The sequence below is a fragment of the Sorex araneus genome, chromosome 6 (assembly GCF_027595985.1).
Source record: "Sorex araneus isolate mSorAra2 chromosome 6, mSorAra2.pri, whole genome shotgun sequence".
Taxonomy (NCBI): domain Eukaryota; kingdom Metazoa; phylum Chordata; class Mammalia; order Eulipotyphla; family Soricidae; genus Sorex; species Sorex araneus.
In genome coordinates this window covers 154,272,040-154,297,801 of record NC_073307.1, presented here as the reverse complement: position 1 = coordinate 154,297,801, position 25,762 = coordinate 154,272,040, and the positions used below count along the sequence as shown (strand labels likewise).

General features: G+C 64.2%; 1 protein-coding gene across 2 annotated transcripts; it reads left to right on the top strand.

Annotated features, from left to right (window-relative positions):
- Positions 1–227: 227 nt before the first annotated feature.
- TNKS1BP1 (tankyrase 1 binding protein 1) lies at positions 228–24,867 on the top strand. Of its 2 annotated transcripts, none has more exons than XM_055141571.1 (12): positions 228–377; positions 3,453–3,561; positions 4,520–5,132; positions 7,569–7,641; positions 11,213–12,421; positions 14,944–16,973; positions 21,187–21,538; positions 21,721–21,871; positions 21,990–22,123; positions 22,467–22,624; positions 24,034–24,106; positions 24,447–24,867. In XM_055141571.1, the coding sequence occupies exons 2-11, from the start codon at positions 3,468–3,470 to the stop codon at positions 24,092–24,094; spliced, it is 4,875 nt and encodes a 1,624-aa protein (XP_054997546.1). In that variant the 5' UTR covers positions 228–377; positions 3,453–3,467; the 3' UTR covers positions 24,095–24,106; positions 24,447–24,867. The 2 variants fall into 2 exon arrangements, with proteins under 2 accessions (XP_054997546.1, XP_054997547.1); XM_055141572.1 differs by lacking the exon at positions 228–377 and adding an exon at positions 2,906–3,044.
- The last annotated feature ends 895 nt before the right edge of the window (positions 24,868–25,762 follow it).

Genomic DNA, 25,762 nt, shown 5'->3' with positions numbered 1-25,762 from the left:
CGGCCGCCCGCGCCGCGTCCTCTCTAGGCAGCCGTCTCGGTGGCCACGTTGCCCACGCGCTTGGAGCGGCCGAATTGCGTCAGTTTCGCCCGGTTCTCAGCCCGGGGCGGGTCGGGCCGCTGCAAAGCTCATGAATAATTGAGCCCGCCCCGGGCCGCGTTCATTTGCATACGACCCGGCGAGTGGTGCCCGGCCGCCGGCTCATGCATATTCATGAGGCGCTCCGGGGGCGTGGGCCTGGGCGGGGCCGGGGGCGGGCCCCGGCGCGGCTGGCGCGGGGCGCTGACCGCGGCGGCAGCAGCAGCAGCGGCGGCCGCGGGGACTGGCGTCGGGGCGCCGAGCCCGAGCCGTGCGGAGCCCGAGTCCGTGGGGAGCGCGTGAGTGCGCGGGGGCGGGGTCCGCCACTGGGGGGGCGGGGGAGAGGCCGGAGCGCCGGGGCGCTGGCCAGCCGGGCCCCCGGGCTTGGAGGGACTGAGAGGTGGCGGCGGGGGTCAGGAGTAAAGTTTGCAAGAGGCAAACGGGGGTTCCGGGGGGTGGGGTGGTGGGAGAGCGCGGGGCACGCTGGCTCGTGTGCACGGTCCGGAGCTGGTGTTGGGGGAGGGGGCGAGGGCCCGAGGCGGAGCCGAGGGCGGGGGGAGGAGGGGCCCGAGAGACCCCCGCTGCCCCTTCTCTGGCTCCAGCGGCAAGCCCCCTCCCCCCTCCTCCCCCCCCCCCCGGCTCTCTCGGCACGCCCCCAGCCGCCCCCACCCGGTCCGAGTCCCCAGTCCCTCATCTGTCGCCGGCTGCTTCGCATCCCGCGCACCGCCCCCTCCTCCTCTTCCTCCTCCTCCTCCCGTGCTGCCGCGGTCCCCTCTGTGTCCAGAGCTCCCCACTGGGCCCCTCCAGACGGCCTCGGGCTGTTCCGTCTGCCCGGTGGCCCTCCCTCTTCCCGCAGTTCCTGGGCCGGCCCTGCGGACCTCTCCGGCCCCGGATCCAGCTGCAGATCCCCGGGGCCCAGAGGGGCGACCTCGCTGGGCAGCTGCCCCGGCCTGGAGCAGGCCGGGCCGGGCCTTCTCCCCAGCCCTTCTGGCGGCCTTCGCCGGGGAGTCAGCCAGTCTCCCCCCACCCCACCCCCCACCCCCCAACACTGACTCTCGGGGTGGGAGCGAGCGCTCAGAGCCACTGCGATTCTATGGCTCTGGGCCGTGCGCGGCCTCGGTCACTTGGCTTTGCTGCCTTTGGGTGGGTGGGTGGGGGGACCTCTGCGCTGCTCATTGCCCCTCCTCAACGGGGGCGGGGAGCGGACCCTCTACCCCACCTCCCCTTTTCTGGACAGCAGCCCCACCTACTGCAGAGGTTCCCATCAGGTTCCCAGGGGCAGGGGTTTTACCGTCCGGGGGCCAGTTAGCTCTCCCTTCTGACCGCCCACTCAGTGTCCCTTAGAATACTATTCAAGGACAAGGAAACAATCTTGTGTTATTTTAATTGTGTCCCCTCCCCCCCACGCACACACACTTGGACGGGCTCTGCACAGTTACTCACCCACTCAGAGCGAGCTGTTCTCCTCGGTAACTGCCGGGCTATCCTCAGCCCTGAGCTCTGTCCCCCTCTCCCCAGCGGCTCCCCTGTTTGGAGCAAGCCGGGTGGGGCCCAGAGTGAGAAGAGGGGGTAAGCTTTGCCCAGGCCAGTGGCCAGGGGCGCCCGCACCAGGCTAGCAGCCGGAGTGGGTGACTTGGAGACAAGTCCCCTTTGCAGGTTGGTGGGGGGGATGGTTGGGATGTCCTGAGGGGGGTGGAGGGAACCTGTGCATACCGGGTGCAAGGAAGCACACCTCTTCCTGGACACAGGACGGGCCTTGTCCCCTAGGCTCTCCAGCCTGGGGCAGGGGTAGGGAGGGGGGGGGGGCTGTGGGTGGGAGCCAGGATGGGAACTGAGGAGGTGGCGGCAGTGGTGTCTGGGAGACAGGTGACATGACTGGGATGGAGAGAAGGACTTGGTCCCAGAGAGGAGTACCAAGGGTGAGAGGGCATTGGTGGACCCTGAAGGGACCCTTTAATGAACAGCATGTACTTTTTTTAGACACACAGCCGCTAAGCAAGCGTGCAGTAAGCCCTGTGCTCACGTGGTCTCTTTGAGGCCTCCCCACTGGCTCAGCAACTCCGGTTTTCGGAGAGGGAAACTGAGGCATAGCGAAGGAAGCCACATTGTGCCCGAGGTGCTGGAATGACAGACCCGCCTCGCGCTAGAATCTTGTCCGATCACATCCCGAAAAGCTCCGGTTCCCAATCTCAGCTTAGAGGAGGGACACCTGTTTGGCATCTGTCACCGGACTGTGTCACTTGGTCTGAAATTTCTTCTGCCTGCTTCCTCCCCTCCGGCCCCCTCCAGCCCCCCCCAGGTTGGTGAGCAATGCTCACAGGTTCCCCCACCCTCAGTAGCCTGGCTGTCCCACCCAGACTGTACTAGGAAGGGGTGCCTCAGGGACTTCTCTCCCCGGCCACCCCACCCCCCGGATGTTCCCAAGCCCTGTCCCATTCTCCCAGCCCCGGGGCCGGCTCCTCCTTCCTCTTGGCAAGGCTTTGGAAATCCAGTGGGAGGCCATTGCTATGGCAACAGGACTAGGCCCTGGCTTTTACCTCATCAAATTCCAAGCTGAAGCCAAAGCGATTGAGAAATTAGAGAGAGAGAGAGAGAGAAAAAAAAATGTATTCCAGATGTTTACTTTTTATTCCTTATTTTTCCGTGTTTGGATGAGACAGCTCGGAGGGAGGCGGGCGTGGGGCTGGGAGGAGGGCCAGGGGGCCAGGGAACCACTCCCAGCTGCTGGAGGGAGGGAAGGAAGGAGGGGAGCTGGGCGGCAGCGGCGGGGCGAGCCGCGGGGAAGGGGGAGGCCGTGGCGGGGCGGGGCGGGGCGGGGCGGAGCGGCAGGTCAGGGAGGAGCGGGTTTTTCCCGTCTCCCAGGAGGTGATTCACAGACTTCAGACTGTGCGGCCCTGTGGCTCGGCCAGGTTTAGGTAGGAACCGATACCTCCAACGGACCGGGCCGGGCCGCCAGACCCGAGGGGGTGAGTGGGGTGTCTTTGGAAAGCTGCCCGGAGGAGGGGGCGAGGCAGCGGGTGAAGTGGGGGTGTGTGTGTGGGGGGGGGGGGTCCCTGCAGGTTAGGAGTGGGAGTTGGAGGTGTGCCTGGGGAAGAAGTGAGGATTTGGCTGGTGGGGGCCGGGGTGCAGGGGTGCGGGGTGGGCGGGGAACCCCCTCTGACCCTCTGCTCCCCCTTTGCAAAGTTCCCTCTTCCTGTCCCACACTCTGCCTTCAATGGAAGTTGGAGACTTCCTGGCCAAGCCTCCTGCGGGGACCCCCCCTCCCCTCCCTCCCCTCCCCTCCCCTCACCTCCTCTCCTTCCCTTCCTGCTCTGGCTCCCCTGGGGTCTCCAGCCTCACGCCCCTCCTGGGCTTCCCGATTCTCACTCACGCAGGTCCCGCCGTGGGTGATGAAAGTGTCTACTCTCAGGGAAAGCACGGCCATGGCTTCCCCACCGCCCCGGGAGCTGGAGGAGGAGCCGGCGGTGGCCGGCTCGGAGCCAGGTAACCCATGGGTGCAGGGTGGAGACGGGGGGGGGGGGGGGCAGAGGCCCCGCACTGCCCCGCTTTTCTGCTTTGGGGGAGGTGGGTGGGAGGCCCACGAGGCAGGCGCAGGGTGGGGGTGGGGAGGGGGGTGGGTAGTGTCCGTGCAGGATGTGAGCCGAAGGTTCTCGAAGCTCCTGCTGCTCCCCTCCTCCCCCCTGGAGCCCCCCAGAACATGGAGCCCTGCAGGTAGGGCGCGGAGTGGGCACTGTGTGGGGATCTCCTGGCAGGGCTGTGGCCGTGAGTAAGTGATTCCGAGCGCTGTCCGGCCGTGGAACGCCTTATATAGAAGGCCACTCGCTGGCCTTGTTTTCTTCCTGTAGCAGATTTACTTGTGTTTGGCTCAGGTCAATAGTAAGTTTGCATTCCTGCTCGTACCGGATGACCTCGGGGAGGTGGCCGGGCTGTGCTCTGAGTTGGGGGGGTGGTGGGGGGGTGTGGTCAGGAGGCCGAGTGGGGAAGCTCAGCTGCGGCCCGTGGAGGAGGGTCACGGGGAGCGGCTGGACAGAGGGTGACTGGTCTCGGCCAAGTCATTTCTTACTGGCTCCTTCGATCAGTTATTCGTCCGTGGGGTAAGGACCACATGGGGGGGGGTGGAGGGGAAAGGTGTGCAGGGGGTGTTCAGTGGGATGCGAAAAGAAGCTGGGGGATCCCAGCTGGCCCTTAACTAACGTCAGCCTCTAGGGGGAAGTGACCAGGCGTTGGGCGTTTTGGAGAAGGGAGAAGGTGCTTCTGGAAAGTGTGTGGACGATCAAGGGTGACTTGGTGGACGGACAGGTGACATTTGACATGAGCTGAGAAGTCTGTGAACATTCTGAGTCTGCAGGGGTGGGGGAGGGGAGGTAAAATGAAGGCCTGCTTCCTGGTTTTCCTGGAAGGTTTTTTCCCTGCCCTAACTGTTGCCCCTTCCTTTCGGTAGGTGACCCTCCAGCAAAACCCCCCGTCAAGCCGAAACCCCGGGCCCTGCCTGCCAAGCCGGCCCTCCCGGCCAAGCCCAGCCTGCTGGTACCTATCGGGCCTCGGCCCCCTCGGGGCCCCCTGGCCGAGCTGCCCTCCGCCCGGAAGATGAACATGTTGGCGGGACCCCAGCCCTACGGAGGCAGCAAGCGCCCCCTTCCCTTTGCACCGCGATCCACGGCTGAGGCGGCTCCCGCCGGAGAGACGGGGAAGGAGGAGGTGGGGAAAGAAGAGCTCCCCCCGACGACCCCCCCAGCCCGCTGCCCGGCCCCGGCAGGCGTTCGCAAGGCCCCGGCCCCTTTCCGCCCCTCCTCGGAGCGCTTCGCGGCCTCCACGGTGGAGGAGATCCTGGCCAAGATGGAACAGCCGCGCAAGGAGCCCCCCGCCAGCCCCGACCGCCTCTGGGGCTCCCGCCTCACCTTCAACCACGACGGCAGCTCCAGGTACGGCCCCAGGACCTATGGCGTGGGGCCGGGTACCAGCGACGAGGAAGGCGGGACCCTCTCTAAGGCACGGTCCCAGGAGGGACCGGCCGAGAGCCTGGAAGGACACAGCAAGACCCCCGAGGAGGAGAGGTAAGCAGGGGGAGGTCGGACGTTTGTGAAGGCTCAGGGGTGGAAGGCGGGAGGGTCGCCCTGTTGGGACCGTGAGTCCACATGTCGGTTAGGGGGCCCCGTTACACCCCGTTGCAGCCCAGGCAGAGCTTCCCGTGTCCGGTGCAGCTGCCATTCTTGGAGTTGACGAGTGTTTCGAGCTGTGTCCAAGGACCAGTGTGGGAAATTTTGTTTTATTTTTGGCGGGGGGGGGGGGGGCACACCTGATGTGCAGGGTTTACTCCTGGCTCAGTGCTCTGGAATCAACCCTCTGGGAAGCCGGCATAGACCCCAGCTCGGCTGCAGATGCTCTCTGCTCCTGCCCCAGTATGCTCCGGCCCCGGCCCCTCGGGTGGGGGAACTGAAGTTTCTCTTTATTTTTTATTTTATTTTTTTTGCTTTTTGGGTCACACCCAGCAATGCTCAGGGGCTACTCCTGGCTTTGCACTCAGGAATTGCCCCTGGCAGTGCTTGGGGGACCATATGGAATGCCGGGGATCGAACCCGGGTCGGCCGCATGCAAGGCAAATGCCCTACCCGCTGTGCTATCACTCCGGCCCCTGAAGTTTCTCCTTATTGAGAGCTGAACTTGGCCTCGTTCACCCACAGCCCTGGCATTCAGGGAGGAGAGTGAGACCTGTGTTAGGAGTGAGGAAACCGGGGCTCAGGAGCCACTTTCCCCTGAAGCTGGATCAGTGTCTCAAGGGCTGGGGGGCGGGCTGTGTGTTCAGGGGCCCTGGGTCTGATCCCCAGCACCACACGGCCCCCAGTGCTACTGGAAGTGACAGCCCCCCGCTTTCCCCCACCCCCCAACCAAAAAGAAAGTGGCTTCCTCTGGGAGAGGTACAGCAGTCAGGCTGCACGCCTAGCATGTGCCCAGGCTGGGCTCCATCTCTGGTACCACATGGTGCCCCAAGCATCTCTGGGTGCCGCCCTGGAGGCTGCTGAGCACCTCTGTGGTACTGCTGGGCCAGAGTGTCACCACGTCCAGGGTCTCTTGCATTGCACCCCTGGCAGACCGGCTGGTCGAGAATCATCGGAGGGTCCCCTTATCTCCCCTTATCCCCTGCTCCCCCTAAAAAAAGATGAGCCTTTCCCTCAGCAACTAACAGGTACAGTGGGCAGTTCGGATTCAGGTTTATTTGAGTCCAGGGTATGTGCTTCAAATTGCCGGATGTGGCTGGACCAGAGTGCCATGTGTTGGGGGAGGGGGCTATGCGTGTGTGTGTGCACGTGTGTTCATGCACATGCTCGTGTGCTCACGATTGTGTGCATGTGTGTGCATGTGTCTTTGCATGTGTGATTGCGTGTGCAAGCATGTGTATGTGCACATGCTTGGGCGTATGCGCATGTGTGTGTATGTGTGCATGGTTGTGTGTGCATGCACGTGTGCATGTGAGTACATGTGCATGCATGTGAGTGCACGTAGTTGTGTGCGCACATGCACATGTGTGTATACATGAGTGCATGTATATGTGCGTGTATGTCTGGGCACATGCACAACTGTGCGCGTGTGTGTGCATGCCTGTGCACATAGTCACTTGTCTGCGCCATGGTGTGAGGAGGGGCGAGATGGGAGAGATAAGACACAAACACTCCCTGTGTGCCTGCCCAGCCCGCTGGGATCAACACGACATCACGCGAGACTTGAGTGTGCTGGTCTGGAGCTGGTGCCCGTGGAAAGGAAGAGGGGGCCGGGATGCGCCCCTGGGGGTGGCAGGTGTGGACGGCAGAGGCGGCGCTACGGCAGGGCAGGTGCTGTCCCTGCCTGCCGCGGAGGCCATTGTCAGGACAGGCTGAGCTTGAGTCCTGGTTGGTCCTCAGCGTCCTGGGCGGTGCCCCCATCCCCCTCGCCCCCTCACCGTGGCCTCGGCCAAGCTGCAGGTCCCGGCCCTTCTGTCCAGTGAAGGTGCCTGGGGCAGAGTCCAAGTGAAGCCCTGGTGTCCAGGCCCCCGGCTCCTCCGCGGCCTCGCCCCGGCTGGGCTGGATTCCCCGCTGCCTCTGACTCCTCCTGCCCTTGCTCCGAGCGAGAACAGACAGCCTGAAGGGGAACAGCCTCAGCTTTGGAAAATCAGTCTCCCTCCCGGCGCCCCTCCTTCCTCGCCCTCCCCCTGCGATCCTTCTAGAAGGATTGGCAGGGCAGCGGGACCAGCTGCATGCTCCCCAGTGGGAGGATCTTCCCCCCTCACTCTGGGTGGAGCCCGTGAGGCCGTGGGCCCACGGGAGACTTTTCCTAAAGGCCCCGCAGGAATGTGGCCTTCTGGGCACTTTCTCTAGGGAAAGGGCCCGGTTTTCGCCCTGTGGGTAATCTCTGGGGTGGGGGCAGGGGGTGCCTTCCGTTTGGTGCTTTAGCTCTGCCCGCGGCTCCGACCTCTAACCCCCTTCTGCACCTCCTCACCCTGTCTTTCTCGCTCCCAGGAGCCCCGCTTCGAACCGGGCCTTCAACGGGGATCTGGGTCATGAGCAGGCCTGCTCAGAGCCACCAGCCAATGTGAGTTTACCTTTCTTACTGTGTATCAGAGTCACTGCATCCCTGTCCTGTCGTGTGTCACCCAGCATGCCCTGTTGGTCCGTCCCTTGTGCTCGTCTGTTCAACTCCCCCAAAGGAGTTGCACTATTTATGTATGTATGTAGTGTTTTGGGTCATCCCCGGTGATGCTCAGGGTTTCCTCCTAGCTGTGAACTCAGGAATTACTCCTGACAGTGCTTGGGGGACCATAAGGGATGTTGGGAATCCAACCCGGGTCAGCCACGTGCAGAGGCAAACGCCCTCCTCCAGGAGATGCACTTTAGGGCTGGCGGCCCTGAGGACTCTGGGCGACTCCATCTCTGTGTGTGAGATTCAGGCACCAAGAATGCTCGGTCCCGGGAGTAAACCAGTGTCCCCAGCTGGTGGCCGCCTCGGAGTGCTGGGCACCTTCTAGGAACCTTTACTAACGCGACCCCGGCGACAGCATCCCGTGTCAGGGAGAGCAGCGTGTCAGGCTCGTCCGGGTAGAGTCACCTGCTGGGGCCGAGCAGAGGATCTGAAGCTGAAGCGTCTGACTCAGGCTCCTTCTGGCCGAGGACGGCGCCCCGGGGCGGGAGAGGCGAGGTCCGCTCGCCTGGGGACTGCTTCCCTCCCCGCGCCTGTCCGTGGCTGGCAGGGACCGGCCCACTCGCTCCCCTGAGTCAGGCCTGTAAAGAAACCACATCCTTTCTCCCCGAGGAGGACCCTTGCTTGCCCGAGGCTGTCCGTCTGTCCTTCCAGCCATCTGGCCGGTGTTGACTGATCTCTGCAGAGTTGGGTGCTCGAGGGATGGCTGAGAACTGCATCCAGGTGGTCCCTGTCCTCGGGGAGCCCCCCCACCCCACCTGACGCATGGGCCCAGTTGGCCCAGTTGGCCTTGCCTTCTTTGGCAGATAACGTGCGTCAGACAGGTGCCTGAAGGTAGAGGGTGTTTGGGGGTGGGGAGGGGGCTCGGGGACCTGCTTCTTGGCAGAGGGGTCTGCAGTGACGAAGTGTCTGTCAGTCTGTCTGTGCTTCTGTGGCTAGGAAGCTAGGCTAGCGGGGGCCATAGTGGGGGGCAGTGAGGACCAGAGAGGAGCCTTTGATCCCAGGATGCTCTGAGCACCTCAGCTTGGCCCGGGGGGACCAGTTGCCTGCAGGAAGCAGGAGCCGGCGTGCGGCTGGTTTTGGGGTTAAGAGTCCCGTGCACTCTCCGGATTCAGAATTTGATTGCAGGCGCCTCAGAGCGGCAGCTGGGGCCACGTGGTTGACAGGGGAGCGACCCAGGTGTGAGAGGATGGCCGCCTGTCCCTGGGAGCTGGGAGGCAGCCAAGCCAGGCGGGCATGGGGTTTGCAGACGGGTTGGGAGGGGGAGGACAGGGTCCAATGTTAGAGTGAGACCCCAAGAGATGGAGAAGTTGGTGTCATCTGTGTTTGTGGCATTTTAGATGCCTTTTTTTGGGAGGGGGTCACACCTGGTGATACTCAGGAGTTACTCCTCGCTCCGCACTCAGGGATCACTCCTGGCAGTGCTTGGGGGATCATCTGGGATGCTGGGGATTGAACCCAGGTTGGCTGCATTCAAGGCAAACGCCCTCCTTCCTGTGCTATCCCTCCAGCCCCTTGAGGTGCCTCTTTAACGTTCTTCAGCTGCTTTACACCCCGGGGCTGGCACCAGGATGGCATAGGGGTCCCCCGGTGGGCAGCTGGGACTGAGGCGGTACTTGGTTTACCAATGCCCCCCATCCCCACCCGCCTTATGCACTCGTCTGTGAAGACCACCATTAGCTGCCCCCATGGAAACTTCTAGCGGGTAGGTAGATCACGGATCCCGGAGTCTGAAGAGTTCCAGGAACAAGAGCGAGCTAGAGAGGAGACCTCAGGACTCTGCAACGTGCAGAAGTTCCCATACGGTGTCAGGAGTTCACTGGGGCCACAGGTGAAGCCAGCGGCGAGGAGCGGCTAGGGGTGTGGCTGAGGGCGCAGCTGAGAGGCGGGAGGAGAGCCTGGGGCGGTGGGCAGAGGGAGGCGGTGTCCAGCAGTGGGGGAGCCCCCCCCAGGGTTGGATGTTGTTCTGGAGGGCCTGGTGGGGGGGCTCTGATGAGCACTGAGGTCACGCGGGGGCCGGACCAAGCTCGGTTTGGACCAAGAGGAACTCTAGATGCGGCCGGAGGGAGCGAGGGGTGAGGTCAAGCGTGTGTTGTTTCCCGAAAAGGGAAGAAACGGAACCAGCGGATGGGAACAGCCGCCCAAGACAGGCAGATCGGTGCCAGCGCCTCGAGCTGGACGGTCCCCGGGCCCAGAGGGGAGCGGGGCGTTCGGGCTCTTGGCAGGCTGGGGTGGTGTGGGGGATTCTCTGGCCACAGCCTCTGTGTTCTCCGGGGACCGGAAGCGAGGCTGGCGGCTGAGCGAGGAGGGGGGACGTGGTGTCAGAGTTTGGAGGAGCCGGATGCGGGGCCCGGAGCAGGGGCAGAAGGGGGAGCCCAAGGGGGGACTGCAGGGCCGATACGGGCAGTGGGGGGTGGCCGGGTACGGCCTAGGCTGCTGCTGAGCCTCTGCAGCTAGGCAGGGCAGGCCAGTGAAGGGGGCAGCCGAGGCTGTGGGTAAGAGAGGCCGGAAGGATGGTGGAGTAGCAGAGAGGGCGGGAGGGCCCTGAGGTGAGAAGCAGGGGTGAGCGGCTGTGCTCTCACAGGGCCTGGGGGTGCCGCGGGAGTCCGAGAGCGGGACAGGGGGGAGGTGGGCAGACCCGCAGATGCTCGAACCTGGTATGGGTCGGGGCACAGTCACCGGTCAAGACAAGGCCTAGGGGGCCAGGGCGATAGCACAGCAGGGAGGGCGTTTGCCTTGCACGCGGCTGACCCGGGCTCGATTCCCAGCATCCCACATGGCCCCCCTGAGCACCGCCAGAAGTAATTCCTGAGTGCAGAGCCAGGAATAACCCCTGAGTATTGCTGGGTGTGACCCCCAAAGCAATAAATAAATAAATAAATAAATAAATCACTGTCACTGTCACTGTCATCCCGTTGCTCATCGATTTGTTCGAGTGGGCACCAGTAACGTCTCTCATTGAGAGACTTATTGTTACTGTTTTTTTGCATATCCAGTATGCACGGGTAGCTTGCCAGGCTCTGCCGTGCGGGCTCCATACTCTCGGCAGCTTGCCAGGCTCTCTGAGAGGGGCGGAGGAATCAAACATGGGTCGGCCGCGTGAAAGGCGAAAGCCCAATGCTGTGCTATCACTCCAACCCAAATAAATAAATAAATAAATAAAGACACATGTCTGGGGAGGTGGGGAGGAGGGCGGAGGAGGAACAGGGAGGTGGGTGGAGAGGAGGGACAGAACCTTCTGGAGTGAAGGACGCCATCCCTGATTTGGGGGTGGTGGTGGATGGGACAGTGGAGGAGGGGCTTGGTGGTCCCTAAGAAGCCCCCATCGCCTTTGGGGCCTCTCCCAGCAGTCCTGAGATTCCCCCCCCTCACACACACACCCTGGCTCCCCTGTTTTCTCCTGCTGTCTCCGGTGAGACCTCCCACACACCACGTCCGGCTGATGCTCTTTGCTCTTCCCTTGCAGGGTGCCAAGCCCTGGGTGCCCCCCAGCCCCGGCCCTGCTGCAGAGAACGGGGCCTCCCCTGGCGAAGACTCGCTGGAGGAGGACCAAGCTCGCCACGCTCCGCTCCCGGGAGCCCAGAGTCCCGCCGCTTCTCCCCGCCGCCCCTCGACGCCGCCAGCCTCGGCCCCCGGACCCAGCAGCCCTCCTCACGGAGAGGTCAGGGAAGCCCTAGAGGTCTCCGGACGCCACAGCCCCGAGCTGCCCCCGGCTGCCTCGCCCCGGCCCCTGCTGGAGCAGGCCCAGGGGCTCTCGCCACCGCCGAGGACGATCCCGCCGGGCGCAGAGGCCCCCTCGAGCGACCCTCGCCCCCCAAGCCTGGCCCAGCGGCGGTTTTCTGAAGGCGTGCTGCAGCCGCCCTCTCCGGACCCGGAGAAGCTGGGGGGCTCCCTGGCGGCCCTGCCCCAGTCCCAGGGCAGCCAGCTGGCCTTGGATCGCCCCTTCGGGAGCGGCGCCGAGTCCAACTGGAGCTTGTCACAGTCCTTCGAGTGGACCTTCCCCTCCCGGCCTTCGGGGCTGGGGGCCTGGCGGCTGGACTCCCCGCCCCCCTCTCCCATCACGGAGGCCACCGAGGCCGCAGAGGCTGCCGAGGCCGGCGACTGGGCTGTGGTGTCCCCCAGGGAGGAAGGCGCGTCCCCGCAGCAGCGCTCGGCTCCCGAGGGGACAGGACGACCGGGTTCCGGGGTGCAGGCCGAGGACGCGGGCAGCCCCCGGGAGAGCCCGCCTCGGTCCCCAGTGGCCGCCCCTCCGGGACGGACCCTGCTGCAGGCAGAGGAGCGGCGCCAGGAATTGGGGCCCGTGGCCGGGCAGGCGTCCCTGCTCCCCGGGGCCACCAGGGAGGCCACCCTGCCTGTCCTGGAGCCTGTCGTGGGGCAGCGGCAGCCGGCACCCCCCGACCAGCCCTGCGTGCTCTTCGCCGACTGCCCCCAGCCCGGCCGGGCGCTGCCCATTGAAGAAGAAACCATGACCCTGGCCTACGCCGAGACCCTCCGACCCAGGACGGAGCCTCCGGACCCCTCCCAGGCATCCCCCGAGCCCACGGGCCCTGCCAATGGCTCCCGCTGGCTGGATGACCTCCTGGCCTCGCCGCCGCCGCCCCTGAGTGCCGACGGCGCAGGGCGGGGAGCCGGGCCCGAGCCCGAGGACCTGCGGATCCCTGGGCCCTGTTCCGAGGTGAGGAGCCGGGAGCGGGTGCAGGGACGGAAGCCAGGACTGGGGCGGTTTCATTTTTTTTCCCACAGGCCTTGGGCATTTCTTCCTTTTTCTCTCTTGGAAGGGGACAGTGGGCGTCTTCTGGCTCTGTGCTCAGGCATCACTCCTGGTGGACCCCGGGGACCATCTGGGATGCCGGGGATAAAACCCGGGTCGGCCATGTGCAAGGCGAGAGCCTTATCTGCGCTACTGGGGCTGGGGGGCTTGGGGATCTTCACCTCTGTCTGTCTGTCTGTCTGTCTGTCTGTCGCTTGGGACACAGGCTTGAGAGAGGATGTTGGGGGCTGGAGCGATAGCACAGCGGGTAGGGTGTTTGCCTTGCTCGCGGCTGGCCCGGGTTCGATTCCCAGCATCCCATAGGGTCCCCTGAGCACCACCAGGGGTGATTCCTGAGTGCATGAGCCAGGAGTAACCCCTCTGCATTGCCAGGTGTGACCCATAAAGCAAAAAGAGAGAGAGAGAGAGAGAGAGTGAGTGAGAGAGAATGTTGACCCCCTCCACCCCCAGCTGTGTGTGGTCTGGCCAGGGGCACGGGAGGGCGCCGCGGCCGCTTTGCTGTAGTTCCGGTGACTCTGCATTCCAGGGCCGCGTGGTCCGTCGTGGGGATCGTGGGAACGGGTCCCGGCCTCCCGGCTGGGAGCCCCTGGAATGGCCTTGGCCCCCTGGAGGGGAGGTGTGGTGGGTAAGATGTGGGTGGCACAGGGTCAGAGCGACAGTTCAGCGGGGAGGGCGCTTGTCTAGCAAGCGGCCATCCCAGGTCTGATCCCCGGCCTCCCATAGGATCCCCCGAGCACCACCAGGAGTGATTCCTGAGTGCAGAGTCAGAGGAACCCCCTGAGCGTTGCCGGGTGTGGTCCCAAAACAAAAACAAAAAAGAAGTGGAGACAGGAATGGGGTTTTATGTCGGTCCGTGCGTCCATCTGTCTGGAGAGGAGGGGCTGCAGGGGAGCCGGGAGCTGGGAGCAGTCTGGGCTCCTGGGCTCATTGTTGTCCTTTATCTTCGACTCCTCCCTCCTCGCACCTCCTGGCCATGACTTCCTAGGTTTCTCCTTGGCCTCGTGCCTCAATTCCTACTATCTAATACAAGGAGAACAGGGACGATGAGCTTTGCCCCCTCCCTCTCCGCCCCCCTTACCCCCCCCCCGGAATAATCGGTGGTGGGCACAAGTCCGTTGTGAGGGCCCCTTCCTTCGGGAGTCATGCTTTGGCAAGCACGCTGACCATCGGGCTTCCCCGCCCGAGGGGTGGCCATGCCCTTTCTCCTCCCCTGGCCACTTGCCAAGTTCAAGGGCTGGCGTCCAGGTGGCTTTTGAAATGCATTTTCCCAGCCCAGTCAGTCAGTCTTGGGGGGGGGGGCGGGAAGGACCGGGCTGGGGAGGAGAAGGAGGCGGAGCAGGAAGGAGTTAAGCCCCCGGGCTGGCTCCTGCAGTAGGTGTGTCTGTCCCCGGGATGTGGGTGACTCAACCGGCTTCTGGGCGGGGCCGGCAGAGCCGCAGCTGCTCCGGAGGGAGCCCGGCCAGGGCCACGGGGGAGCCCGAGCTGTCCGACAGGTCCCGGCGCAGGGAGCCGCACCCCAGCTGGCGCGCGCAGCCCGGGGGGCCATGGCTGGGCTGGGGGAGCCCAGCGTGTCTGTCCTGGAGAGGCTCCTGGCCAACGCGGCTCTGCGGGACGAGGTGGGCCGGCTCCGCAGCCCCCAGCCCCCGGAGCCCAGGGCTCAGCCGCCCGCTGGAGTGAGTCAGGGGGGCTGGGGCCGGGTGGGGGGGCCTCAAGGGAGCCCCGGCGGGGTCTCCCCGGCTTGTGCTGGCTTGGCTGGATCTGCTGTCCCCCCCTTCCCGCCTCCCCCCACCACTCTGGCTTCCAGGCCGGCCGCCAGGGCTTCCTCTGGGCACCTCCCTTGGGGAGGAAGAGAAATGGGGAGTCCCGCGGACATAAGGGCTTGGGGTGCTGCTGGCATTCAGCCTGGGAAAGGGGTGTGCGTGTGTGGTTGCATGTGTGTGTGTGTGTGCGTGTGTGTGTTGGGGGTTGTCCCGAGCCTCGGCTTTCTCCCCACATGACCCCCCAGAGCCCACCCCAGAGGCAGCCTTCCTATTGGCTGCCAGCCAAGTGTTGCCCAAGCTCTGTAAACACGGCCACAGGTCACGGCTGCGTGCCGGGCACTTGGCGGCGAGGATCTCGTTTAGTCATCCCAGAGCACCGTGTGCCGTTGGCACGAGCCTCGCGTTCTGTCGAGGACCCCGAGGCCCAGAGTGGTTAAGTGCTCTGCTGAAGGGCACACAGCCGAGAGGCGAGTTCCTGGCGTTCCCAGTGGGGCACTCAGGAGCTGGGGAGTGCCGGGTCCCGCTCCTGGATTGCCCCCACCTTTTCAAGCCCCGCCTCTGCCCTGCTGCCCGCCCGCCCCGCGCGCGCACACACACCCCTTTCTCCTGCCCTTGTCAACAGACTCTTGAGTATTGTTTGCTTTTTTTTTTTTTTCTGTTTCCCAGGGACTCCTCGGCTGGTCTCAGAAAGATCTGCAGAGGGAATTTGGGATTGCGACAGACCCCCCTCCCCGCAGTCTGAGCCCTCCCAGCTGGTCCCAGGACCCTTCTCAGGATTATGACCTCGGGGTTTCGAGCCCTGGGGGGGACCCAGGCCTAGCCGAGAGGGACTGGTCCAGCCCGCGTGGGCCGCCGGGTGGCGGGGACGGGAGTGCCAGGGAGAGGGCTAGCAGGTGCAGTGCCAGCCAGGAGGAGCCGGACATTGGCCTCAGCCGGGGAGATGGGCACGGAGTCGCAGAGCCCCGGGAGCTCGCCGCCCCGGACCGTGTGGTGGGCACGCCATCAGCCCCGCAGAGTCTGGAGCCGGGGACGCAGGCCTGGGAGTTCTCCACGAGGGGCAGCCGGGCCGTGGATGACGAGTTCGGGACGCGGGAGCTGACGACGGGCACCTACAGCAGCCAGGACGCCGACCTCCAGGACTGGGAGTTCGAGAAGAGAGAGCCGCTGGGCGGGGATGCCGGCCGGCCCAGCCCGGAGCCCGGCAGGGACGACCCCCTGGCCAGGTACAGCGGCCGGGATGCCGACGAGCAGGACTGGGAGTTTGGCCAGCGGAAGCCCTCCCTGGACCCTTATGGCGGTCGGGGGACCGCGCGGCCCGACCCGGATTTCGGGACCAGCGCCTGGATGAGGGATTATGGTGGTGATGGCGGCTCGGGGGTCCTGGGGGTCCCGGGCTCCCAGGAGCGAGGCTTCGGGCCGAGAGCGCTGAGCGCCGGCTTCAGTCCCGAGGACGCCCAGCAGCAGGACGAGGAGTTTGAGAAGAAGGGTCCCAGCGTGGACGCTGGCCAGGCCGGGGAGGCGGGGGGCCTGTTCGGGCCCAGCAGCTCACCGGTGCGGCCCGGGACCCCGGCCCAGGGAGAGCAGGGCAGCTGGCAGGGCAGCAGTGGCAGCCTGGACAGGGGCGGGTGGCAGGGCCAGGTGGGGTTGGGGACCCAAAGCCCCAGCCGGGCAGAGCGGGGAGATGGAGAGGTGGGGCCCCGGGGCTGGGCCAGCGACTTCTGCCAGGGTGTCGCCTCCCAGCCTGAACCGGCCTTTGGGTCGGGGCAGCGGGCCTGGAGCGGGGAGTTCGGCCGGGAATCCCCCACCGCCGCCACCACTGCGGAGAGGAACCGTCAGTTCGGCATCATCGGCAATGACCGGGCGAGCGGGGCGGGCCTGGGCCCATCTGACGAGGTTGGGGGCAGCCCCTTCGCCTCCCCCGAGAAGCCCTCGGCTGCGTCTGTGGACTGGACTGACCAGCTGGGCCTCAGGAACTTGGAGGTGCCCAGCTGTGTGGTTTCCGGGGGTTTGCTCCAGGCCAGGGAGGACACCGTGGGCCAGACGGGCTGGTCAGGCGCGCCGGGCTCCGGTGAGCTGGGCCTGGCCGCCAGTCCGCTGGGGACAGCGGGGGGCCCTGAGGAGGAGCCCCGGGGGGTCGGGGTCGGGGAGAAGGACTGGACCGATGTCAGCGGGCGGAGCCCGGAGCTGGTGAGAGAGAGCGGCGTGGGGCAGACCGGCTGGTCAGCGGCGGAGGCCGGGGAGTTTCTGAAATCCAGAGAGCACGGCGTGGGCCAGGCCGACTGGACTCCTGGCCTGGGCCTGAGCGACGTGGCACCGGGTCCCCGGGAGGGCGGGGCAGGCCAGGTGGACTGGGGTGACCATCTGGGGCTGCGGAACCTGGAGGTGCCCTGCGACCCGGAGCCCGAAGGCTCCCAGGGGCCTCGGGAGTGCGGTGTAGGGCAGACGGGCTGGAGGCAGCACCTGGGGACCCCCAGTGAGGCCAGGGAGCACGGGGTGGGAGAGTTCAGCCAGCTGCCCGAGCCAGCCCTCAGGAGCAACGGCCACCTGTCCCCGGGCCTGGAGGCCAGAGAGCTGGGGGTCGGGGAGACGAGCGGAGCTGAGACCCCCCGCCAGGAAGGCCCCTCGCCCGCCCCGGAGGAACTGCAGCCTGAAGACACGGGAACGGAGCCCGAAGATGCGTCCAGCTTTGCAGCCAGGTGAGTCTGTGTTTCTGGGGTGCTGCATGTGGCGGGGGCGTGGGGGGACCTTGTGCCCGGGATTGAACCTGGACCCCCCCCCCCCCAGTGGCGCCGTATCTTCCGGTCCTGAGTCTTGGGCGCTGCCAGCCACGCTATTGTTTGCCTGCCCTTGCTCAGGGCCCCGCGGTGGTTGAGGAAATGGGGTCACGTGGCTCTGTGGCTCCTCCTTTCCCCCTCATGCAGCTTGGGCCTGCCTGAAGTCGGAGGGGCTCGCCCTGAGGCCCCAGGCACAGTGCTCACCTCGGGGGCCCGGTCCAGGTCTGGAGTTGCCTGGGCAGCCCCCACGGTCCTCTCAGTCAGGGCCTGGCACGTGCTGGGTGGGTCCCCAAGAGCAGCAGTTTAAGAGCCCCCAGGGAGGGGCCGGAGTGATGGTACAGCCGGGAGGGCGTTTGCCTTGGCACGCGACTGACCTGGGTTCCATCCCCGGCGTCACATATGGCCCCCTGAGCACTGCCAGGAGTAATTCCTGAGCATCGCTGGGGGGTGACCCAAAAACAGACAAGAAGAACCCTCAAGGAGTGGGGAATCTGCCCTCCCGACCTCATGGACGTCGGCCTCCACCTACAAAGTTAAAGGACTTTGCAGGGAGTGCCCAGGCTGCCTTCCCAGCCAGCGCAGCCCGTCTCGGGGGTGGGGGGTGGTGCTTGTGTTCTAAAACCAGACAGGTGATTCCACACCTGGGGTGGGGGGTGGCACGGTCTCCTTCCCCTCCGGTTCCTGCCCTTGGTGTGAGGCTGTGTCACCCATCCCCTTCCCCAGCCCACCCCACCCACACACCCTGTGAAAGGTCTTTTTCTGACCCTGGAGCTTCTCTTACTGCTGCTTGTGGCCCAGAAGGGAAAGATCCCAGAGCAATAGTACAGTGGGGAGGACGTTTGCCTTACACACGGCCGACCCAGGTTCAACTCCCAGCATCCCATATAGCACCCTGAGCACCACCAGGAGTTATTCCTGAGTGCAGAGCCAGGAGTAATCCCTGAGCATCACTGGGTGTGACCCAAAAAGAAAAAAAGAGTAAGGCAACCCACATACCTCTTTGAGGCAGTATTTTGCAGATGTGTCTTGACAACTAAGGGGCTAGAGCTAAGGAGCATCTGAGGGACATTGTCCACTCTGGAAGTTTCCATAAAGGATATGGTGGCCGTTTCCTAGGTTACAGTCCTCAGCACAACTGGTGGAATCAGGTGGTTTGTGCCTTCTCTTCCCAGGTCTAGTGTGTGCCTTCCAGCGTGTGATTGTGTATGATTGTGAGTGCATGTGTGTGTGTGTGTGTGCGCGCGCGCGCGCGTGCGCGCAGAGGGGCGCAGGTGACTTAGTCTGAGTCTCCCATGGTTGTCGTTGAGATCAGGTGTTGATACAAGTGATGGGATCTTCCCCAGCACCCAGAAATCTGGGGAAAGGCTCTCGACCGTCTTCAACTCTGTTTTGCAAATTTGGTTGCATGTGACCGGTTATGACGGTCTTGCAGACCGGGATGGACTTGAGCTGTCTGTGAAGTGAGGTCCTTGGGGACGTTTTTGTTATTGTCTCTGAGTTGGGACCTCGGTCGCCCTAACGGTGGGGTGTCATTGGCTGGGTTGCCTAGCACAGCTGGGACCAGGCTGGTGTTGGGGTCTGGGTCGTGGGAGAGTGTGGGAGCACACAGCCCCCTCCCCCCAACCCCAGTCACATACGTCGGCCTGGTGGGAATGGCCGTCCCCAGCCCCAGAGAGCTCATGCTGGGCCCCCTGCCCGTCCTCCTTCCCAGCAGAGCAGAAACTGCGCTGACCGAGTCAGAGATCATGGAGACCAGCCTCTTCGTTTCATGGGAGGGGAAACTGAGGCTCAGAAAGGCAGTATGTCTCCTTGTGATTGTGGGGCCCTTTAAAATTTCTGGGGCCTGGGTCTTGTGGGCATCTTGCTGGGGAGGTGGACAGACCCCCAAGCTCCCATCCTGACCTTTCAACACATCCCCTGTCTAGCCCTGGCCTCACCATTTGGGCTCTGGAGGGGGCGAGGGCTGCAGCGTGTGACCGTGAGACAAGGCCCCTGGAAGGTGCTGGGTGGGGGGTGCCGGCCGTCCTAACCGTGTGTGGAGCCGGGCTACCCCTGGCCTGGCTGTGTCTTCTGCCCAGCCCCCCCAATCCGGCTGACGTGCCTTCCTTGCTCCCACTGGGCTTCTGAGGGGATGGAGGAGTGGAATGGATGAGAAACACTGAGGGTAGGCGAGCGGGGTGGGGGTGGGGGCCTGGGGGGTGTGTCCGCTGTGTCTGCATCGGATCAGCAGTACTTGGCCCCCTGATTCCCCACTGCTGCCCCCCTTGCTGGAACGTCCAGTTAAAGCTGTGCTGGGGGGCTGGAGTGATAGCACAGCGGGTAGGGCGTTTGCCTTGCGCGCGGCCGACCCGGGTTCGAATCCCAGCATCCCATATGGTCCCCTGAGCACCGCCAGGGGTAATTCCTGAGTGCATGAGCCAGGAATGATCCCTGTGCATTGCCAGGTGTGACCCAAAAAGAAAAAAAAAAAAAAAAAGCTTGAGATGGGAGAAGGCTGAGTGGGGTTAGCTGGCGGCAGGGATGGCCCACACAGGTATGCACACACTTGCACACGTGCACACACACACACACACACACACACACAGAGGCACACACACACTGCGGGCCCCACCTTCCAGGCCCCACCTTCCTCTCCCTCCCTCTCTGTCACATACACACCTGCGTGCACACACCCCAATCCCCCTCCCCCGCCTTCTCTGGGAGTGGCTCTGGCTCCGTGGTGTCTCACTTCCCCTCAGTGCCCCGGGCCTGGCCCCTGGGCCTCACCCGGGCAGGATGCTCTGGGCCAGACTGCCTTAAACTGGGTGGGGCACGCCCCCGCCGGGCCTGCCCGCTAAATGGAGGCAGCCGGGTGAGCTGGCGCTGGCCCCCGTCCAGGGCTGCTCCCCGTCCTGCTGCTCTGCTGTTCTGCCACCCCCTCCCTCCCAGACTGCGCTCCTTTCCATCTGTCAGCAGCTTGTGGAAGGACAGAGTGACATGTCCTCATCCTCGGCCTCCCAGCTCTGGTCCGGGGCTGAGGCACCTGCCCTGCCCCCTTCTATCCCTGTCAGGGAGCCACCCAGCTTCCGGCACACCCCCCAGCCTGTCCCACGACCTGTGTGCAGCCTGTGTGCGTGTGTATCCTATATGCGTGCATCCTGTGTGTGTGTGTATGCATCCTGTATGTGTATCCTGTATGCATGCATCTTGTGTGTATGTATGCATCCTGTGTGAGTGTGCATCCTGTGTGTGTGCATCCTGTGTGTGTGTATGCATCCTGTATGTGTATCCTGTATGCATGCATCCTGTGTGTATGTGTGCATCCTGTATGAGTATGCATCCTGTGTGTGCATCCTGTGTGTGCATCCTGTGCGTGTATGCATCCGGTGTGTGTGAGTATGCATCCTGTGTGTGCATCCTGTGTGTGTATGTATCCGGTGTGTGTATCCTGTATGCGTGTATCCTGTGTACATCCTGTGTGCACATGTGCTTGTGTGCATCCTGTATGTGTATATGTGCATTCTGTCTGTGCACGCTTGTGCATCATGTGTGTATGTGTGCATACTATATGCATTCTGTGAGTGTGTACATCCTGTGTATGTGTATCCTATGTTCCTATGTGTGTCATCCCGTGTATGTGCATCCTGTGTGTGCGTGTTTGCATCCTGTGTGTGCATATGCCTGTGTGTGTGTGTGTGTGTGTGTTGGGGGGGTGTTGTTCTGGGAGTGCTGCGTGGGGGCTGAGGCCAACTGGGGGGTGCCAGGCTCACGCCTCCGGAGCTGTCCCTGGGAGGGACAGCATGCCAACACCGGCCAGAGCTGCCATGGTGGTGTCTCGGCATCTCTGATCCCACCCATGGACCCTGGGGAAGTGGCTTCCGCCAGTGGAGGGCCTGACTCCCCCAGAGTCTCAGTGGGGACCCCGGGAGGAAGCACTCTGCACGCGAGAGCCCCCAGGAGCGCCCTCTGAGGCACAGACCTCTGAGCACAGACCCCCAAGTGCTGCCCCAAGACGCACAGGACAAAGAGCACCTCAGCGGGACCCTCCAGGCCGGCCCAGCTCTAGCTTGGGGTGGCCGCGCGGGGCAGCTGCTCCCAGGCAGGGGCAGTCTGGCCTCCTGGTGACCTGGTGTCCTCTGCTCTGTCGCCTTCACAGCCCCGGTGGGTACTCAGCCCGCTCCCCACCCTCGGGCTCCCAGGACCTGCTGGAGGAGATGCTGGCGGCCAGCAAGGAGGTGGCGGCCTCGCGCCTTCGGCGCCTGTCGGAGGAGGAGGCAGCGGCGGGCACGGTCCCCACCCCAACCGAGTGCCCCGAGCCTGACAGCCGGACCCCTCTGCCTTCCTGGAGACCCCAGCCCGACGGGGAGGCCAGCCGGACGGAAGAGGTGGACGGCACCTGGGGGCCTCCGGGGTCAGGGTCGGGCCAGCAGGCACCTGCTCGGCCTCCTCGGCGGCCCCCCCAGGTTTCATCCCCCGGCACCCTCAGCCAGGACTTCTCCTTCATGGAGGTCAGTGGGGGCCCAGGAGGGACGTGGCCTTGGCCTGGGGCTTGGGCAGGGGGAACTGTTGAGGGATCCGGGGTGGGGGTGCGGGGGAATGAGCCTTGTCCCCTGGGAGGGTGGGGTGTGCGAGTCGTGCCCTGGGGCTGCCTAACGGGGGGGTCCTTGCCCTGTGTCCCGCCCCTGAGCAGGACACCGAGATCCTGGACAGTGCCATGTACCGGAGCCGCGCCAACCTGGGGCGCAAGCGCGGCCACCGGGCCCCTGCCATCCGCCCGGGGGGCACCCTGGGCCTGTCGGAGGCGGCCGACTCGGACGCGCGCCTGTTCCAGGACTCCACGGGTAGAGCGCCGCGCGCGGGGCTGCTGCGCGCAGGGGTGCGGGAAGAAGGGCAGCCCGCAGCGGGGTAGGGGATGGGTCGGGGAGGACCCGCCTGAACCCCCTCTCCCGGACCTGGCAGAGCCTCGGGCTTCTCGGCTGCCGTCTTCCGACGAGGAGGTGGCGGAGGAGCCTCAGAACCGCCGCCGGCCGTCTCGGGTCCCCAAGGGGCTGAAAGTCAACCTCTTCCCCGGCCTGAGCCCGGCGGCCCTGAAGGTACCCCCGCCCTGGCCACGCAGCCACCGCTGCCCGGCGCCCACCCACCCACCCCGCCAGCACGCCCCCTGCAAGCCTCTCGGCCCCTCCCTCTTCCTCCCCCTCCTCTCTGCAGCGCAGGGCAGGTCCAGGCTTGGGGGTCCCTTCCTGGGGATGTCCGGGCGATGGCCATAGCCCATGGGGGCGGCAGGGGGCGGGGTCTGGACTCGGGGAGCAGCGCGGGGGGGATGGGAAGCCCGCCCTGGCCTTGCCCAGCCCTGGGGACTGTCCCCGCTTGGGAGAAGGCAGCCTGGCCCTCGGTGACCCTCTCTCCAATGCCACCGCCTTCGGGCGCGTTCCTCAGGCCAAGCTGCGCCCCCGGAACCGCTCGGCCGAGGAGGGGGAGCCAGTGGAGAGCAAGCCCCACCCGAAGGAGTCGGCTGTGCAGCGCTCCAAATCCTGCAAGGTCCCGGGGCTGGGGAAGCCCCTTGCCTTACCCCCCAAGCCAGAGAAATCCTCAGGGTAGGTGACAGACCTCTGCTCTGGGCGGCCACTGATCGCCACCCCCAGAGCCCCAGCTTGACAGGAGGACACGGAGGGGCCTGGGGTGGGCGGGAGGGGAGCAGTCACCGAGGCTGAGTTCTGATAGCTGCAGCCAGGTCCCAAGTGCTGTTTATCTGTCGTTTTAATTTGGGTTTTGGTTTGGGGCCCACAGTGATGGGGGCAGCTCCTGGCTGTGTTCTCAGGGATGGCTCCCAGGGTGCTCCCGGGGACGATATGGGGTGCCAGCATGGAACTTCGCCTCCTGCTTCCTTCCTTCTCCTCCCTCCCTTCCTCTCTCCTTCTTTGCCCCTCCCTTCCATATCTCCCTCCCTTCCCTCCCTCTTCTTCCTTCAGCCCTCCCGCCCTCCCTCCCTCCCTCCCTTCCTTTCATTCTTCTCCTACTTCCTTCCTCCCTCCCTTCTTATCTTACTCCCTTCCCTCCCTCCCTCCCTCCCTCCCTCCCTCCTTCCTTCCTTTCTCCCTCCCTCCCTCCCATCCTCCCTTCCATCCTTCCTTCCTCCCTTCCATTCTTCCTCTCCTTCCTCCCTCCCTTCCCTTCCTCCCTCCCTTCCTCCCTCCCTCCCTCCCTCCCTCCCTCCCTCCCTTCCTTCCTTCCTTCCTTCCTTCCTTCCTTCCTTCCTTCCTTCCTTCCTTCCTTCCTTCCTTCCTTCCTTCCTTCCTTCCTTCCTTCCTTCCTCCCTTCCTCCCTTCCTCCCTTCCTTCCATTCTTCCTCTCCTTCCTCCCTCCCTTCCTCCCTCCCTTCCTTCCTTCCGCCCTCCCTTCCTATTTTCCTCATTTCCTATCTCCCTCCCTCCCTCCCTCCCTCCCTCCCTCCCTTCCTTCCTTCCTTCCTTCCTTCCTTCCTTCCTTCCTTCCTTCCTTCCTTCCTCTATCCTCCCTCCCTCCCTCCTTCCCTTGTTGTGGTGACCGGGGGTCGCTGGGGCCACGCCAGGCTGTACCTGCTCAGCCGCGTGCTCCCCGAGTCCTGCCTCCCTTTAGCCGTGTCCTCTCCAGGGCCGTGCTTCATTGTGGCACACAGGTTGTGGTGGTGGCAGTCCTGGTGGTGCCTGCCCTTGGTGTTTGCACTTCTTTTCACTTGAGCTCATGGGGGTGGGGGGGTGTTGTGGACCCCCTTTTCTGTCGCTTGGACACACACCGGGCTGCAGCACTACGGACCAGACGCTGCACTTAGGGAATCACAGGTAGCCAGAATTCACAAACCGTCCAGCCGCCAGGGTCTCGCCTCCTGGCACACATGTGAGTCACTGGGGATTTGAACTCATGACCAGATGCTTGGCTGTAAGCCTCCATGCTCTTTTTTTTTATCTCTGGGCTCATTCTGTCCCGGCTAACATTTCCCTCCTGACCTCTGTTCTCCGGCTTCAAGGTCAGAAGGCTCCTCACCCAACTGGCTGCAAGCCCTGAAGCTAAAGAAGAAGAAGGTCTGAGGGGTCCCTGAGGTGAGACCCTGCTGTGGGGGTCTGTCTGAAACTGGGGGTAGAGTGGGGTTCGGGAGCAAGTGGGGGCGAGTGGGTCCTTTCTTCAAGAATTCAGCGCATCCCCCGACTTCTAGTTCTTCCCTTCCGTTCCACTTGTGTGAGGTGGGTGACCGGGCTTCTGGGCCTGGTGGGTGGGGTGCTTGGCCCCCCTAGATCTTGGCCACCCTCAGGGCTGGTGGGCTCCAGGCCTGCCTCCCACTGGGGTGGGGGGCCCAGTACCGGCTCCCGTGGTCTAAGCGGGGGTGGTCCAGACGGCTCCTCTGCCTCCCCCGTCATCTCTCTCTCTCCCTCCTGGCTGCAGATCCTTCCCACCTGGACGCCTCAGGCAGGCAGAGTTGTCCCTGCGGGGTCCCAGGAGAGGCGGGAGCCTCCGCCCCTCCTCTGTCTCCCAGGAGCACCCCAGGAGGCGCCTTTATGCACTTTGTATCTCCTTCCCCTCCTCCCACCCCCCCATCAGGCGGCAGCGGTCAGGACTTGGTCCCCTCCTCGCCCCCCTCTCCCTCTCCCCTTCCTCCTCCCGCCTCCTGTGGGGCTTTTTTTTTCTTTTGATACCAATTTATAGCCTTTTTTATAAAAGCCTTTGATTTTTTTTGTAATGAGTGGAGTCCCATCCCCTCACCCCCACCCCCCACCTCCCCCTCCTCTCCTGACCCTGCCCGGTGCCCACAGAGAGACCAATGACATTTTGCCACTTGCAACAATAAAGTTTTTTTGGGAATTGGTGCTGCCTGGCTTGTTGTGTGTGCTGCCCCCCCCCCCCCACTACCCCCAGCTGACTCTGATACTCACCGTGCTTGCTGTACTCAGGGACTCAGCCCCCAGGGATGGGGGCTTGAACGGGGGAGTCCCCAGATCTCACACCCCACTCTATTGACAGCTCTGGTGATGGGAGCGTCCCTGTTGGCATCTTGAGCCCAAGCTTTTCCCTGGGGTCACCCCTAGTGTTTGGGGTGTGTGTGTGTGTGTGTGTGTGTGTGTGTGTGTGTGTGTGTTTCAGAGTCCCCAGGGGCATCCCTGGACAGGGGTGAGGTTCCCGTGGTAGCCCATCTTGCGCACGCACAGCCTTCCCCTCTCTTGGCCCCTGCGCGCTGCAGAGGAGACCGGGAGAAATGTGGTTTCGAGAGAGCACGGGATGTGGAGGACTTTTCATCCTTGACAGGAAGTTGAGGTCCAGCTCCTTTCTGGACAGGCCCCAGGCTCTACCTAAGCCCGGACCACCGCAGCCCGCAGCCCCCCTGCAGCCGAGTTCTCTGCCTTCCTCCATGCCCTGACCGGGCCACCTCCTCCCTCAAGGCTGGGTGGACAGAGCAGCGTGTTCCCCCGCCCCCCCACGCCCTCACTTTATTTAAACACCACAGGTTACAAAGCTTTTCCACTTGCTACTGGTTTTCAATATTCCAACCCCATCCCACCACTGTCACCTCCCCTCCACCATTGTCCCCATTTTTCCCAGCCCCATGCCTGCCCTGGTAGCAGGCCCAGAATAGTTTACTTTGTATTACTCGTTACCAGGTCTGCGGGCTGTTTTCCCTTTGGCCCCTTGGACTGGGTGGGCTCCGGTTTCCCTCTCCACCCTGAGCAGAGCTGGAGACCTCCAGCAGCTGAAGACCTCCAGAA